At 39.6% G+C, this 14,039-nt stretch overlaps 3 protein-coding genes across 4 annotated transcripts; 1 reads left to right on the top strand and 2 right to left on the bottom strand.

The window, feature by feature from the left end:
• Window positions 1–40: 40 nt before the first annotated feature.
• On the bottom strand, window positions 41–4,681 carry neu4 (sialidase 4). 2 transcript variants are annotated; one of them, XM_065960373.1, is made up of 4 exons: window positions 3,926–4,681; window positions 2,667–2,892; window positions 2,017–2,272; window positions 41–1,469 (listed from the first exon to the last, which is right to left on the bottom strand). In XM_065960373.1, exons 2-4 carry the CDS (start codon window positions 2,865–2,867, stop codon window positions 466–468), a joined length of 1,461 nt encoding a protein of 486 aa, XP_065816445.1. In that variant the 5' UTR covers window positions 2,868–2,892; window positions 3,926–4,681; the 3' UTR covers window positions 41–465. The 2 variants fall into 2 exon arrangements, with proteins under 2 accessions (XP_065816445.1, XP_020484188.3); XM_020628532.3 differs by having other exon boundaries at window positions 2,667–4,681.
• Window positions 4,682–7,607: 2,926 nt separating this feature from the next.
• wdr53 (WD repeat domain 53) lies at window positions 7,608–9,596 on the top strand. The gene is made up of 3 exons (XM_020628534.3): window positions 7,608–7,737; window positions 8,101–8,598; window positions 8,696–9,596. Exons 2-3 carry the CDS (start codon window positions 8,110–8,112, stop codon window positions 9,386–9,388), a joined length of 1,182 nt encoding a protein of 393 aa, XP_020484190.2. The 5' UTR covers window positions 7,608–7,737; window positions 8,101–8,109; the 3' UTR covers window positions 9,389–9,596.
• Window positions 9,597–9,878: 282 nt separating this feature from the next.
• Window positions 9,879–13,177, bottom strand: srprb (SRP receptor subunit beta). The gene is made up of 7 exons (XM_020636163.3): window positions 12,948–13,177; window positions 12,521–12,615; window positions 12,316–12,393; window positions 12,145–12,227; window positions 11,886–12,022; window positions 11,710–11,764; window positions 9,879–11,079 (listed from the first exon to the last, which is right to left on the bottom strand). The coding sequence occupies exons 1-7, from the start codon at window positions 13,114–13,116 to the stop codon at window positions 10,869–10,871; spliced, it is 828 nt and encodes a 275-aa protein (XP_020491819.1). The 5' UTR covers window positions 13,117–13,177; the 3' UTR covers window positions 9,879–10,868.
• Between the last annotated feature and the right edge of the window lie 862 nt (window positions 13,178–14,039).

Raw genomic sequence — 14,039 nt, 5'->3', positions numbered from 1 at the left:
GAGTTTATGTTCCCCAAATATTAAAGAAGATGGTATGAAATAAAGTGGCCTAATCACATTTAATGTGTGTAATCCTCTTGAACATTAAGGCATCATTTTAACATTCACATGTTTTGACCCTTAACAACATGAACAAGCTTTTTATTTAGCTGGCAAAGAAATGGTTTATAAGTCGCCAATAAGACATTGTGATGTTTATTTTATACACTGCAGTTTGAAAGCTAGAAGTCTATCACGAGTCACAGTATACATTACGGACTTTTGTAGATTTTGCACTTTTCTCATATAGAAGCAACTGAGGGAAACTTTTTATCTGGGCACTCTTTTGACTCGCATTAGAAAGTGTCTGACGTTAAAAGAACATTTATTCATCTCTTATCTGAACTGAACTTTCATTGTTTACACTGAATGTAAATAGACAGTAGTTATTGGAAGACACTTAGACCACAACGTCAAAAATTAAAGTCAAGACACAGAGCACATCTTTGCTAAGTTCCTTTTCTCTCGCCTCTTCTCCCCCTGATGGGCCACTGGAGCGTCGTGTCCACTTGTTGATCTTGTCTCCGACTTTTCATTCTGCGGACTCTTACATTCACCTGTGTTTTGTCTTAGCTGCACATTTTGGGGCAGATTATCAATGAGCTCGTAGAGGGTGAAGATGCTGAAGCAGATTTCATCGTAGGCTGTCGTGGTGCCGCACTCAAACAGGCAGGCGAAGGCCACAGCGGGGGGTGCACCAGCTGAGGGCGGTAACTCCAGGTAGGCAAGGTCGGAGTAGGCGCTGGGGCCTTCATAGATCACCCAGGGGCCGCGCCAGCTGTCTGGGTCCCGGGGAAACAGGCTGAGGAAAACACCTAGGTCCTTGCGAGCTGTTGTCCATGTTGGGTGGGAGTAAACTACCCAGGTGGGGGTGAGGAAATCTGGAGGGGCATTTAAATTAGGTGACAAGGGGGTAGTGTTTGAAGAGGAAGATGTAGGGGGATATGAGTGGGACATTAAGGATGTCCAATGTCTGGTGTGACGTGTATGTTGTTGTAAGTAAAGAGGAAGAGATTTACACAAGTGTAAAGGGGCAGGAAACCCCACTATGCTACCATGGCAACCATTCCGAGGCTCCACCAGCCGCTGCACCAGCTGCCCCTCCTGAAACGCAGCTCCATCATCCAGACTGAGCGACTGCACCCTGTAACCCAGAGGGCTGCGTGCATTACAGTACAACACATTAGTCCCATCCTCTTCATCCACTGAAACCATCTGACATTCCACGCTCTCCGGGCCCGGCACGGCCTCCCCAAATCGCCATGTTCGCCCGTGGGTGTCACTGTGGAAGCAGAAAGCACGAGAGGTGGTCTGGCAGATCTGTCCGAAACACTCTTTGCAGTCGATGTGGTAAGCATAGGCAGGGATCAGCAGACGACCCGATTTCAGCTGGATACCGTGGCCTGGGCCGAGGGCGAAAGTGGCCCATTCTGCAGGGACAGACGAGGAAGAGACATCAAAATGAAGAAGGAAAAAGTAAGAGATGTGTGACAAACCCGCAGTCCTCTTTCTGTGCAAAAGTTTAATCTTTATAAGTGACTTTTTTTGTTGTGAGCTGTGGTTGCATGGAATAAATCTCAGCAGCCTCTTTGCCACAAGATGCTGTGACCAGGACAGATTAAGCAAGCGATTTGAGTATCCTACAGCTTAGATGTTACTAAAAACACAGCAATAAACAAAAAAGAATAAATGGGTCTATAGTAAAAGTGTAGTTTTGAAGCTGATAACAAAGATTGTTAACCAGTGCAAATAAATCACCATCCACTTAGTATAGAAGAACACAAATGTAAATCAGTTTAAATCAGCAGATTACAAGAGTACTTGTTATTAAAAGTTTCTTTTTTTGTACCGTAATTAAAGAAAGCAACCCGTACATAATAAAATGTCAAGAGAAAATTCACATTTGTGGGATACAATGAAGCACAGGATTTATCCAGTTTATTCTAATCATGCGTGTTTAAAAAAGAATTCCCTGACCTTTGATAGTGTCTCCTATCACCCTCTGTGTGAGGTCGGTGACAGGGCTCCAAGTGTCTCCTTCGTCTGTGCTGCAGATGAAGCAGAGTCGAGTCACGTTCTTCCCCGTCACCAGCTGGTAGGACTCAGAGGTGTGGCCGAGGACAGCGATGAAGAACAGGAAGAGGGTACCTGTGAACTCATCGTACACCGGACACGGGTTCATGGAGCGATGACCTGAAAGGAAGGCGGTACCCAGAACATGCATGTCCTCCCACTAGAACAACAGAAGGAAAAGGGAGGAACAGAAAGAAGATCCTATTTACTTCAAAGACCACATTAACCGCAGAGAATCAGATTCTTATTATGGTTAAGTCGCTCCCTTCAGGTATGACCCCACAAAACCTCTCCTGTTGTTCTTAAAACAACTTTTTTTTATTGTTCAAACTTCCAACAATCAGCTCACTAAATCATACTGTTAGAGTTTAGTCTTCCCAACCTTTTCAAATAAACCAAGCATTATACTCTTCTGTGATTTTGTTTCTGTATACAGTTGACATGGCTGTTCATTATAGCCCTTCTAACATATTTAGGTAGACTTTTATGCAAGTATTTTTGTGTCTGAAGTTAAAAAAAGGGGTTACATTACAGGTGCAGGAACAAACACTTACCTCCACATAGTTCCTGTAGAAGGTTCCTTTCCTCATGACCAGCAGGTGAGCCTGAGAGTCGGACGGGCTGAGTCTCTCCTCACAGAAGGCGAGGAAGCAGCTGGTGCGGGGCAGGTAGAGCAGAGCTGGGACCCTGTACGTCACCCCGTTTGGCTCCTTGCGGAAGAGCATGGACCTCGCTGGGAAATAGGGCGACCTCATGCTCACTGGTGTGAAAGTGAATCCTCTGAGAAAGACAATCAGAATCAGCTGCTGAGGAATGTCACTGCAGTTATCAGAAGCTTTCATGAAGTGCTCAGCAAAGAAGAACTCTCGTGAAATATGTATAATAATATTTTAGAGGAGGTATAAAAATGTCCAGCTTCATTGTTTAGAGATAAATAGAAGTTTTTATACAGTTTAATCTATAACTGTTACAGAGTCTTATATGGTGAATGGGATTTATTTCTTATGGATTTATAGACACATATACATAGGTAGTTGATGTGAAGTATTATGCAAGTTAACACATATATGTACAGTATAATTCTTGGTTGGGTATATTAAATACTCCTGGGTTAGATTTACATGATATTGCACAACTGGTATATAAAACAGTAATATTGATGATGTGTAAGTATATCTGATGTTTGGTGATAAAGGGTTATTGCCCATCTTTATTCTCATATCACGTGTCATATATTTATATTTTTAAATGAGACAAAAATATGTTTAATCTTTGAGATTTTTTTCTAAAAGGTCTATGCTATAGAATGATTAATTATGTTTGCTATCTCAACTAGACCAGCTGTGTGACAAACCTTCTTCCACCTTCAGCTGATGCAAGATGTTAAACATCACTTCAGAAGGATTCTATTTCTTTTGTTTCTAGGGATTTTATTGTTACATCCTAACATTTGTTAGGTAATTAAACCCCCCAATACATTATATTTTTGCACAATGTCTTAAATTAATATAAATAAAATATGCATTTACCTTACTAAGAGCCTTACAACATCACCATCAGCCTTCACTCAAACTCACAAAAGGAAAACTCAACGTATTACAAATGCCACATGGAGGAGATGTTAGAATTCACCACTAACTGTCATCTAAACCTGCTGACTAATTCACAGGTCACATTTCAGCAACTACAGAATCACATTACACACTTAACTACAGTGTTGATTTAGTGAAACCGCTCAATATAACTGCAGGAGGAAGTAGAATCTTGTGCAGGTGATGTGCATGAAAAAGGGAAACGAGTGAAGAATACTTACACCAAAGTGCTCCGTGAACTCTGCTGCTCCTTTGTGAGGACATACAGTATGTGTCAGCATTTGAGTGAAGGGTTCACAGTGTTATGTAGGCCTATGTGTGTTGAGTGTGTGTAGTTAGTTGTTGTGCGTTTTTAGGGTGTGAGTCTGAAATGTATGGCCTCTCCTCTCTGTTCCCCTTTTCAGAGCAGCAGCTTGCCAAGCTGTTCACTGACCCAGAAATGGACCGCACTCATCAGATCTACAGCTTTGGATGAATCAGCGCAGAGCAGCCATTGTGGAAATGAAGGCCGGGTGAGGGGGACCCCCTGAACAATGATTGGATGTTCTGCCCCCTCTCTGTCCTGTGTGCTTTCCTCTGAAATGTTCTGCAAAATGTGTAGGAAGTTATTCTCATACCATTTTAAGTTGTTCAGTTAGAAATGTATAGATCTGTTAGAATAGTGTATTGTAGAAATGAGACATTGTTTGTATAATCTTAGAGGAACACATGCTATTTCATAATCACCAACTTGTACTTGAGATTTCATATCATAAATTTATTCACTACTATATTTTTTTGTGATTGTGTAGGCATTTCTTATTTTTGTATTGGGAGATCTGTTTATTTATATTGTTATATTTGCACCTTAACTGATAGTTTATAGGCTGTTGCTCTTTGCTGTCTTTCTGTTGTCCTTTTCGTAATAGCTGCACAACAGCAGTTCATAGTGCTAATTAGCCCTTTAAAATACTTTGAATCTTTCATTATGTATCATCTGCAAGTCATGCAGTACCATATGGAAGCCCATTTCTGCCAGTTAAAAAATAAAAAATTAAAATAATAAAGTCATATTAATGAGATAAAAAAGTCAAAATTATGAGATAAAAAGTCATAATAATGAGATATAAAATCGAAATCATGAGATATAAAGTCGAAATTATGAGATATAAAGTCATAATAATGAGATATAAAGTCATAATAATGAGATAAGTCAAAATTATGAGATAAAAAAGTCGAAATCATGAGATATAAAGTCGAAATTATGAGATATAAAGTCGAAATTATGAGATATAAAGTCATAATAATGAGATATAAAGTCGAAATCATGAGATATAAAGTCGAAATTATGCGATACAAAGTCATAATAATGAGATATAAAGTCGAAATCATAAGATATAAAGTCGAAATAATGAGATACAAAGTCGAAATTATGAGATAAGTCAAAATTATGAGGTATAAAGTTGAAATTATGAGATATAAAGTCGAAATAATGAGATATAAAGTCGAAATTATGAGATAAGTCAAAATTATGAGGTATAAAGTTGAAATTATGAGATAAGTCAAAATTATGAGATAAGTCAAAATTATGAGATATAAAGTCATAATAATGAGATATAAAGTCGAAATCATGAGATATAAAGTCGAAATTATGAGATAAGTCAAAATTATGAGATATAAAGTCATAATAATGAGACTTTATTATTTTCATTTTTATTTGTGTTTACTGGCAGAAATGGGCTTCCACAGTACCAAGCTTTATGTTTGAATTCAGACATGTAAATAAAAAGGTGATTTTTGCTTTTAGAAATTGTTAATGTAAAAACATGAATCCACTTCACAATCTCAAAAGGTTGTAAAAAAAAAATCATCACAGAAAAAAAAAAAAAAAAAAAAGCCTGTGATGTCATCAATACACTCATCAGATCTACAGCTTTGGATGAATCAGCGCAGAGCAGCCATTGTGGAAATGAAGGCCGGGTGAGGGGGACCCCCTGAACAATGATTGGATGTTCTGCCCCCTCTCTGTCCTGTGTGCTTTCCTCTGAAATGTTCTGCAAAATGTGTAGGAAGTTATTCTCATACCATTTTAAGTTGTTCAGTTAGAAATGTATAGATCTGTTAGAATAGTGTATTGTAGAAATGAGACATTGTTGGTATAATCTTAGAGGAACACATGCTATTTCATAATCACCAACTTGTACTTGAGATTTCATATCATAAATTTATTCACTACTATATTTTTTTGTGATTGTGTAGGCATTTCTTATTTTTGTATTGGGAGATCTGTTTATTTATATTGTTATATTTGCACCTTAACTGATAGTTTATAGGCTGTTGCTCTTTGCTGTCTTTCTGTTGTCCTTTTTGTAATAGCTGCACAACAGCAGTTCATAGTGCTAATTAGCCCTTTAAAATACTTTGAATCTTTCATTATGTATCATCTGCAAGTCATGCAGTACCATATGGAAGCCCATTTCTGCCAGTTAAAAAAAAAAAAATTAAAATAATAAAGTCATATTAATGAGATAAAAAAGTCAAAATTATGAGATATAAAGTCATAATAATGAGATATAAAGTCGAAATCATGAGATATAAAGTCGAAATTATGCGATATAAAGTCATAATAATGAGATATAAAGTCGAAATTATGCGATATAAAGTCATAATAATGAGACTTTATTATTTTCATTTTTATTTGTGTTTACTGGCAGAAATGGGCTTCCACAGTACCAAGCTTTATGTTTGAATTCAGACATGTAAATAAAAAGGTGATTTTTGCTTTTAGAAATTGTTAATGTAAAAACATGAATCCACTTCACAATCTCAAAAGGTTGTAAAAAAAAAATCATCACAGAAAAAAAAAAAAAAAAAAAGCCTGTGATGTCATCAATACACTCATCAGATCTACAGCTTTGGATGAATCAGCGCAGAGCAGCCATTGTGGAAATGAAGGCCGGGTGAGGGGGACCCCCTGAACAATGATTGGATGTTCTGCCCCCTCTCTGTCCTGTGTGCTTTCCTCTGAAATGTTCTGCAAAATGTGTAGGAAGTTATTCTCATACCATTTTAAGTTGTTCAGTTAGAAATGTATAGATCTGTTAGAATAGTGTATTGTAGAAATGAGACATTGTTGGTATAATCTTAGAGGAACACATGCTATTTCATAATCACCAACTTGTACTTGAGATTTCATATCATAAATTTATTCACTACTATATTTTTTTGTGATTGTGTAGGCATTTCTTATTTTTGTATTGGGAGATCTGTTTATTTATATTGTTATATTTGCACCTTAACTGATAGTTTATAGGCTGTTGCTCTTTGCTGTCTTTCTGTTGTCCTTTTTGTAATAGCTGCACAACAGCAGTTCATAGTGCTAATTAGCCCTTTAAAATACTTTGAATCTTTCATTATGTATCATCTGCAAGTCATGCAGTACCATATGGAAGCCCATTTCTGCCAGTTAAAAAAAAAAAAATTAAAATAATAAAGTCATATTAATGAGATAAAAAAGTCAAAATTATGAGATATAAAGTCATAATAATGAGATATAAAGTCGAAATCATGAGATATAAAGTCGAAATTATGCGATATAAAGTCATAATAATGAGATATAAAGTCGAAATCATGAGATATAAAGTCATAATAATGAGATATAAAGTCGAAATTATGCGATATAAAGTCATAATAATGAGATATAAAGTCGAAATTATGCGATATAAAGTCATAATAATGAGATATAAAGTCGAAATTATGCGATATAAAGTCATAATAATGAGACTTTATTATTTTCATTTTTATTTGTGTTTACTGGCAGAAATGGGCTTCCACAGTACCAAGCTTTATGTTTGAATTCAGACATGTAAATAAAAAGGTGATTTTTGCTTTTAGAAATTGTTAATGTAAAAACATGAATCCACTTCACAATCTCAAAAGGTTGTAAAAAAAAAATCATCACAGAAAAAAAAAAAAAAAAAAAGCCTGTGATGTCATCAATACGCGACTTAGCCGCACATGGCTGCCCGGTGAAGTTTTGACAACACTTTCTAAGGTATTGTATTTCTGTGGTCTTGAAGCTATCGTTAAGGTCACACTACTGATTAAGATTACTTTCTAACGGAAAATTAACAAAAACATTCTCAGATTTAAGAGTTTAGAAGAGCGTGGACACAAGTGTTAGCTTTGAGGCTACAACTGTCGAACTAAGACTGTGTAATGTTTGACGTTTCTATTCCGTGTTTGCCTTTCTTTAAAATATGTCATTCTATTTGCTGGGTCAATACTAAAGACCCCCTACTTAAAGCTAGTACATTAGTTTATAAATAAAGTTTCAATTCCCCTTGACAGAAAGGAAAAATGTAGCTGCATGTGTTTCTGGTCTCAAAGATAACTTGTCTTTATCTTCTGTTTTCAGAAGGTCAGCATGGCCAGGCAGTGGTCTGAAGGCCACTCCTCATCCATCCTGTGTGTTGGGGCGTCTTCAGGCCTCGAGGGTCTCCTTGCCTCGGGCTCTGAGGGCGGAGAGGTCACGGTCTGGAGCCAAGAGGGAACCATCGTAGGCCGTGTCACACTCCCTGGTGAAGACGACTGCACGAGTGTTGTGTTTGGACCTGCTGCTCCAGGTCAGCTGTACGTGTCGCATGGAGATGCTGTCAGCGTGCTGGACCCTCGAAACCTGAAGGGCCCCGTGGAGGAGTTTCAGGGAGCAGGAGAAGAGGAGATCAATGCTTTGACAGTAAATGAGACGGGGTCAGCCCTGGCGGTGGCTGATGACTCTGGAGCGGTTCGGGTACTGGAGCTTCCCGGGGGAAAAGTGTGCAGGACTCTTCGTAGACACACTAACATCTGCTCCTCTGTGGCTTTTAGACCGCAGAGGCCCAATAACCTTCTGTCTGCTGGACTGGACATGCAGGTAAGGGAGAAGAGGGGGTGACATTGAATTTCAAATGTGTCCTGACATATCATCCACTTTAGTATCAACAGTATTTTTTTTGTTGTTGTTGCTTCAGGTGATGCTGTGGGGTCTGCAGAAGACACGCCCTCTTTGGATATTAAACCTCCAGGATGTAGCAGAGGAAGAAGATGACCAGCAGCAGCAGCAGCGTCCTGGCCAGCTGTTCAACCCGCCTCTGGTCCACTGTGTTTCTGTGGCCAGTTGTGGGAACATTGTGGGTTGCGCTGCAGAGGATGGACGTGTGCATCTGATGCGGATTGGCAGTGGATCTAAACTGGAACAGCAGGGAGCAGTTAAAGCCCACAGCCAGGGGGCCTCACAAGCTCACTTTGCGAGTTTCCTTTCCCATCCTTACTGGCTCGTTACCGGGGGGAATGATGGCCAGGTCGTCCTCTGGGAGCTCAGTAAGCACCCAGTAGTGTCTCTGGAAGTAAAGGCCAGCGCCCCAGCAGCTCCTCGCAGGAAGGGTAAAAGCAAAGCCAAGAGGAAAGAACAATCCCGGGACAAAGCAAAGACCCCGCCAAAGGGTGAGACTGAGAGGGAAGAAGCTGAGGGGGAGGATGAAGTGGCAGAGGCAGCAGCAGCAGGAGCAGAGGAAGAGACGGAGGAGAAGTCTGGGCTCAAACTCAGCATCAGTCACGGGGACAAGGTGAACTGGTTGTGCCCCGTTGTACTGAAAGGAGAACCCAGCGTGGTGGTCGCAGATCAGAGCTCCAGTCTGACAGTCTACCCTCTGTCCCCAATGTAGAGTTATTCTCTGCACAACATGCTCTGGTCTATTTAATTTGCCTTATTATTAGTTTACAAGCTTGTTAGATCAGCAAACACTCCTCTATGTTTCATCCTGTTAGAAATGGTAACCTAATTATTTGGACTTTGATCTTCTTATTGGCATCATGTTGTCACGAGGTTTATCTCTCTTATAATAAAACTTTGATTGTGCAGGCAGAAACCCACATTAACGGCTGTTTTAAACCAGTAACCCTCACTGAAGCATACAAAGGTTACAAAAGTCTCATTTGTCTTGAGTTTTTACACAATATGCAACACAGTTTATGCGTAACTGTTCATGGGGGTGCTATTTAAATGCGAGCTCTACTTATTAAATGTGGTTAATAAGGGCTTTTAAATGTGTGTGTGTGGGGTCCTATAGTCCTTTGAAATGTGTTTCACTGAATGCATTTTTGAAGGACTGCCAAACCACCACACAAGAGAAGAGAGAATCTACTTAATCCAAATGAGACAGACATAATTTTAATCAAGTTCTTAGCTATTCACAAAGCATTTATCAGGCTTGAGACACGTGAAGCATCTTAAAGACAGCCACATGTCTACGTTTCATAGACAGACACAGTCCAGATTTCAATCTGTATGTGTTGATGATTGAAACATGCTTGCTGCTTGTTTATCCTCACAAGCTTAATGTGTTACCCATGGGGGCAAGTGCATGTTTTGAAGGGGGAAAAAAAAAGGAACATTGTGCTTATTAATCAATTTGCGTCATCAAAAACTTTTATATTGTCAATTTTCAAACAAGCCAGACAAGTACAAACATACACAAAATCCTAAATCCATACATTCAATGCAAATGCATTGTATTCACGCAACACTTTCAGACAAAGTTCTTTCTTACAGATAGGCAGAAAACTCTCTTAATACCAGAAGAAAAAAAAAAAAGGCACATGGCTGACTTCAATAAATGCAATTCCCTATCTCTCGGCTATCCGTCTTATCAAGCAGCTTGTAAATCACGCTAGCTTAAATTTAAAACAGAAATGTTGAAACTCTTGTGACCTCTTCAATGATTTAAATTGAATTTATGAACAGCAATTGTTGTAGTTGATGAAAATAATTTAAACTATATATATTTTCCAAAAATGCCAAAAAAAAAAAAAGCACTTTTGAGGCGGATGTTCACAGCAGGATTGACAGAATATGCACAAAATCATTACCAGCACTGCAAAACAACCCGGTGATCAGCGGTGCCTTTTCATTACTTTAACTTTGGAGTCCTTTTGGTGTGTTCGATTCAACGTGTTCCATGCTCCTTCACTGTCATGTCATTTTAAGCTTTACAGCCAGCGCATCTACGACCATGTTTGACTGGTGACTCCTGTCAAATATATCCTCCAATGAGATACATCTGTCATCCCTCCTTTGATTAGGTTATGTCGATCTGTGGTGTGTGTCTTTGAGGGAAATTCTGCCCTAGGATGATGTTGCCGATTTCACAGTTTAGCCAGACTCTTCTCCAGGCTCTCCATGTCTGCATCCCCGTCTTCACCCTTGCCGCCACGGGCGCTGCACTCCAGGAACTCAACCTTCATAGGGAGCTGGCTGAACTCAAAGTCCTTGCCTTTTTTCCCCAGGTACATATTTCCGCCTACAGAGCCGTCCTGAGAGCTCAGAGCGGCAGAGTGTGTCACTCGCAAGGTGTTCCTGAAAGAAGCAGGACAGGTTGAGGCTTTACAAATCTGAATATTTACATTTCTCCAGAGGATTGGTAGACCTTTCTGTTGAAGAGATTACTAAGACTTGACTTCTTACAATAAGACTCAGTTGACTCAGATGGCTTACGTTGATGACAAGTTTAAGATGAATACTCGTGAGGAGACATGATTCAATATCACACTTCTGTTCTCGTGTCTTGCTCAATCACATCTGCAGAACTTCTCGAAAGGCATCGCATATATCCCAAAAGACATTATCATTATCAGGGTCGTGTCACATTGACCCACCTAGACTAATCTGTGACGTCTATAACACTGGAGCAGACAATAAGTCTACCAAACATCCTTTCAGATATCAGGAAGAACAGTTGACACTCTCTAAGCTGTACTTGTTGTTCTAATAACAGCTGAACTCTGTCAGGTCTGACTGACATTAGAGAACAGTGAATAAACCTCATGACATCTGTACATTATAATCTAAATAAATACAGAAATTCCACCACAATTTCAGTTCCCACTTCAAGTATCCTAGAGCTAACAAGGCTGAATGCAAAACGCTCCCAACCAGGTGTAACAGATATCATGCACAGAATCAAAGCCCAAATATTCAAATACTTACAATTCCTTTTCAAGCTGCTGCTGGATCAGTTTAGCTGATTTAGCCATGGTGATATCTGCAACGTGTATAGAGACCAGTAAATTGTACCATGACAGATAAGCAAATTCAGGTGCAGGCTGAAATAGAAGACCAACAGCCAAAGTGCAGATCATTTAAAAGCAAAAGTGTTGTTGGACCTTGTTTGTTGCATGCCACCAGGAGAGTCGGGGCGTTCCTCGAGATCACGGCATCGGTCAACAAGATGTACAGGAACTCTGCCACATCTCTCACTTCCTTCTGGAAGATGGCGCTGTCCACTACGTACACAATCGCCCTGGGAAGACACCAGAAAAAGGGGTAAACGATAATGAAAGTGGGATCTGTGACAGGAAACTGTATCAGACAAACAAATGGAAGCACGTGAAAGCTGAAGCTTTGAAGCTTGTTTGTCCTCACCTGGCAGCAGATTTGAATTTCTCCAGGTACTGAGGGCGAAGACTGTCATGTCCTGGCAGGTCTATCAGAGTCCAGGTGCTGGCCTACGTACAGGAGGGAGAGGACGACTGTACACCATGCCCATCATGACAGGTTAATGTTGGAGATAATAGTTAAGTGCGCTTTATTTACCCTGTCGTTTCTGGCTTTGTATGGAGCACTGCTGTCAGTGATGGAGGTCTGGGTGCGCTTGAATTTTCCTGACAACAGCTGCAAAGACATAGAATCATTTAAAAAGCAGGTTATTACCAAGCATCAGAGTAACACTCCGTAATGGACAACGTGGCCATGGAGTGGGGGGGGGAGGGGGGCCACGTTTTGGTAACATAACACTGACCCGGCTGAACAGGAGGGTTTTCCCAGAGTCACACAGCCCGACCAGCAGCACAGCACTTCTGACAGTTTTACTGGAGAGGAAATACTTCAGAAAAACTGCAAGAAAAAAAAAAAAGAGAATGACATGTGTTATTAAAATAAATATATATATATATAGCATGCCAAATGCAATGACTCTGTAAATCTGGAGAACTTCCGGGAGGCTCGCTGACAAATTGTGCAAGCTGTTGACGTTTGCTTCAGCTTAGCCATTATCGTCCTAACTCGCCAAATTAGCCTTTTTTTTAAGGCAACTTTTATTATTATTATTATTATTATTATTACTTAGTCGACTGTAAGTTACAATGCAGAACTCCAGCCTATGCAAGTAAAAGTAAACGCCAGAGCTTTGCACGTTAAGCTCAAGTGTTAGCATGCTAACTCCTCACCGCATGTGATGACAACAACCGCCAAAGCGACGACGACTGCGATGAGAAAAACCGGATCCTGATCCTCCAGCTGCTGACGGAGAGAGTCGATGAAAGGCTCAAGTGGGTTTTCTGCCTTTTCTGCGTCTACTTTCTCCTCCATGTTGCCAGTGGTGCTGTCTGCCTCCATCTGTCCGCCCAGGCTAATCTCTTGACTGGGACACGTCTCCTTCCTCCTGCAGCCTGTGCAGGGCCTGTAGGGTCAACAGGGGGCGCTGCAGACCAGGAGGAGGAACCAGTGGGTTACTGTGGGACAAGTGTGGACCCTAATATTTACAGTCTGTGGGTGGGACCTCACAGCAGAACAATGTAGCCGCCTACTACTTTTGTTTTTTTCCATTTTGGGCATTATTGAAAATAAATAATATCACACTCAGTTAAGTAAACAGCAATGATAATAAGTTGGATAGATACAACTTTTGCTCAGTAAGTCACATTTATGAGATAATATGAAGCTATCTATTCAAAAGTACACTCAGTTTACTGCACATTGCACTTATTGCACAAGTTTACTTTATCTTTACATTTTATTTCATTTTATTTACCATTTTGTACCTTTTGCACAATTTAGAATTTATTCCTGTAAATATTATTTATCTTATTTTACCTCATTTTATTTTATCTTATTTTATCTTATTTTACCCTATCTTATTTTACCTTATCTTATTTTATTTTGCCTTATTTTGGTTGTATTGCACTCCGTGGGACGGAGACAAACGCAATTTCGATTCCACTGTATGTCTGGCATATTTTGAAATTGACAATAAAGTTGACTTTGACTTTGATATGCCAAACACATGGCTTTCTGAGTGCAACAATGAGGTAGGAGAGAGACAGAAGCTGATGTGATAAATCCAAATGGTGGCTAAGTTGATTAAAGTTATGAAGTGTTTTGTATAAATCCACATTAAAAGACAGTGTTCATGTACTGTTGATTGAAATGTTTGTTGTGTATTCAGTCCATTTATTCAGATAAAGGTTCAATAGCCACTCTGTTGATCAGCGTTTGTGCTTTTTTTTATACAATCATTTACTATAGCTGGCAAAACTGTC

Source organism: Labrus bergylta, chromosome 11, assembly GCF_963930695.1.
Source record: "Labrus bergylta chromosome 11, fLabBer1.1, whole genome shotgun sequence".
Classification (NCBI taxonomy): Eukaryota; Metazoa; Chordata; class Actinopteri; order Labriformes; family Labridae; genus Labrus; species Labrus bergylta.
The sequence above is the reverse complement of the archived record's forward strand: the minus strand, read 5'-3'. Positions and strand labels throughout refer to the sequence as shown.

What these genes read in the sequence shown, in the direction of transcription:
- srprb (XM_020636163.3), bottom strand. Translation starts at nt 13,116, where the DNA reads ATGGAGGCAGACAGCACCACTGGCAACATGGAGGAGAAAGTAGACGCA. An exon ending in AAATTCAAATCTGCTGCCAG is followed by an intron (nt 12,023 to 12,144) that starts GTGAGGACAAAC and finishes GTGTCTTCCCAG; the next exon opens with GGCGATTGTGTACGTAGTGG. An exon ending in CAGCAGCTTGAAAAGGAATT is followed by an intron (nt 11,080 to 11,709) that starts GTAAGTATTTGA and finishes TGCTTCTTTCAG; the next exon opens with GAACACCTTGCGAGTGACAC.
- neu4 (XM_020628532.3), bottom strand. Translation starts at nt 2,954, where the DNA reads ATGAAAGCTTCTGATAACTGCAGTGACATTCCTCAGCAGCTGATTCTG. An exon ending in TCTACAGGAACTATGTGGAG is followed by an intron (nt 2,273 to 2,666) that starts GTAAGTGTTTGT and finishes CTGTTGTTCTAG; the next exon opens with TGGGAGGACATGCATGTTCT. An exon ending in GATAGGAGACACTATCAAAG is followed by an intron (nt 1,470 to 2,016) that starts GTCAGGGAATTC and finishes CTGTCCCTGCAG; the next exon opens with AATGGGCCACTTTCGCCCTC.
- wdr53 (XM_020628534.3), top strand. Translation starts at nt 8,110, where the DNA reads ATGGCCAGGCAGTGGTCTGAAGGCCACTCCTCATCCATCCTGTGTGTT. An exon ending in CTGCTGGACTGGACATGCAG is followed by an intron (nt 8,599 to 8,695) that starts GTAAGGGAGAAG and finishes TTGTTGCTTCAG; the next exon opens with GTGATGCTGTGGGGTCTGCA.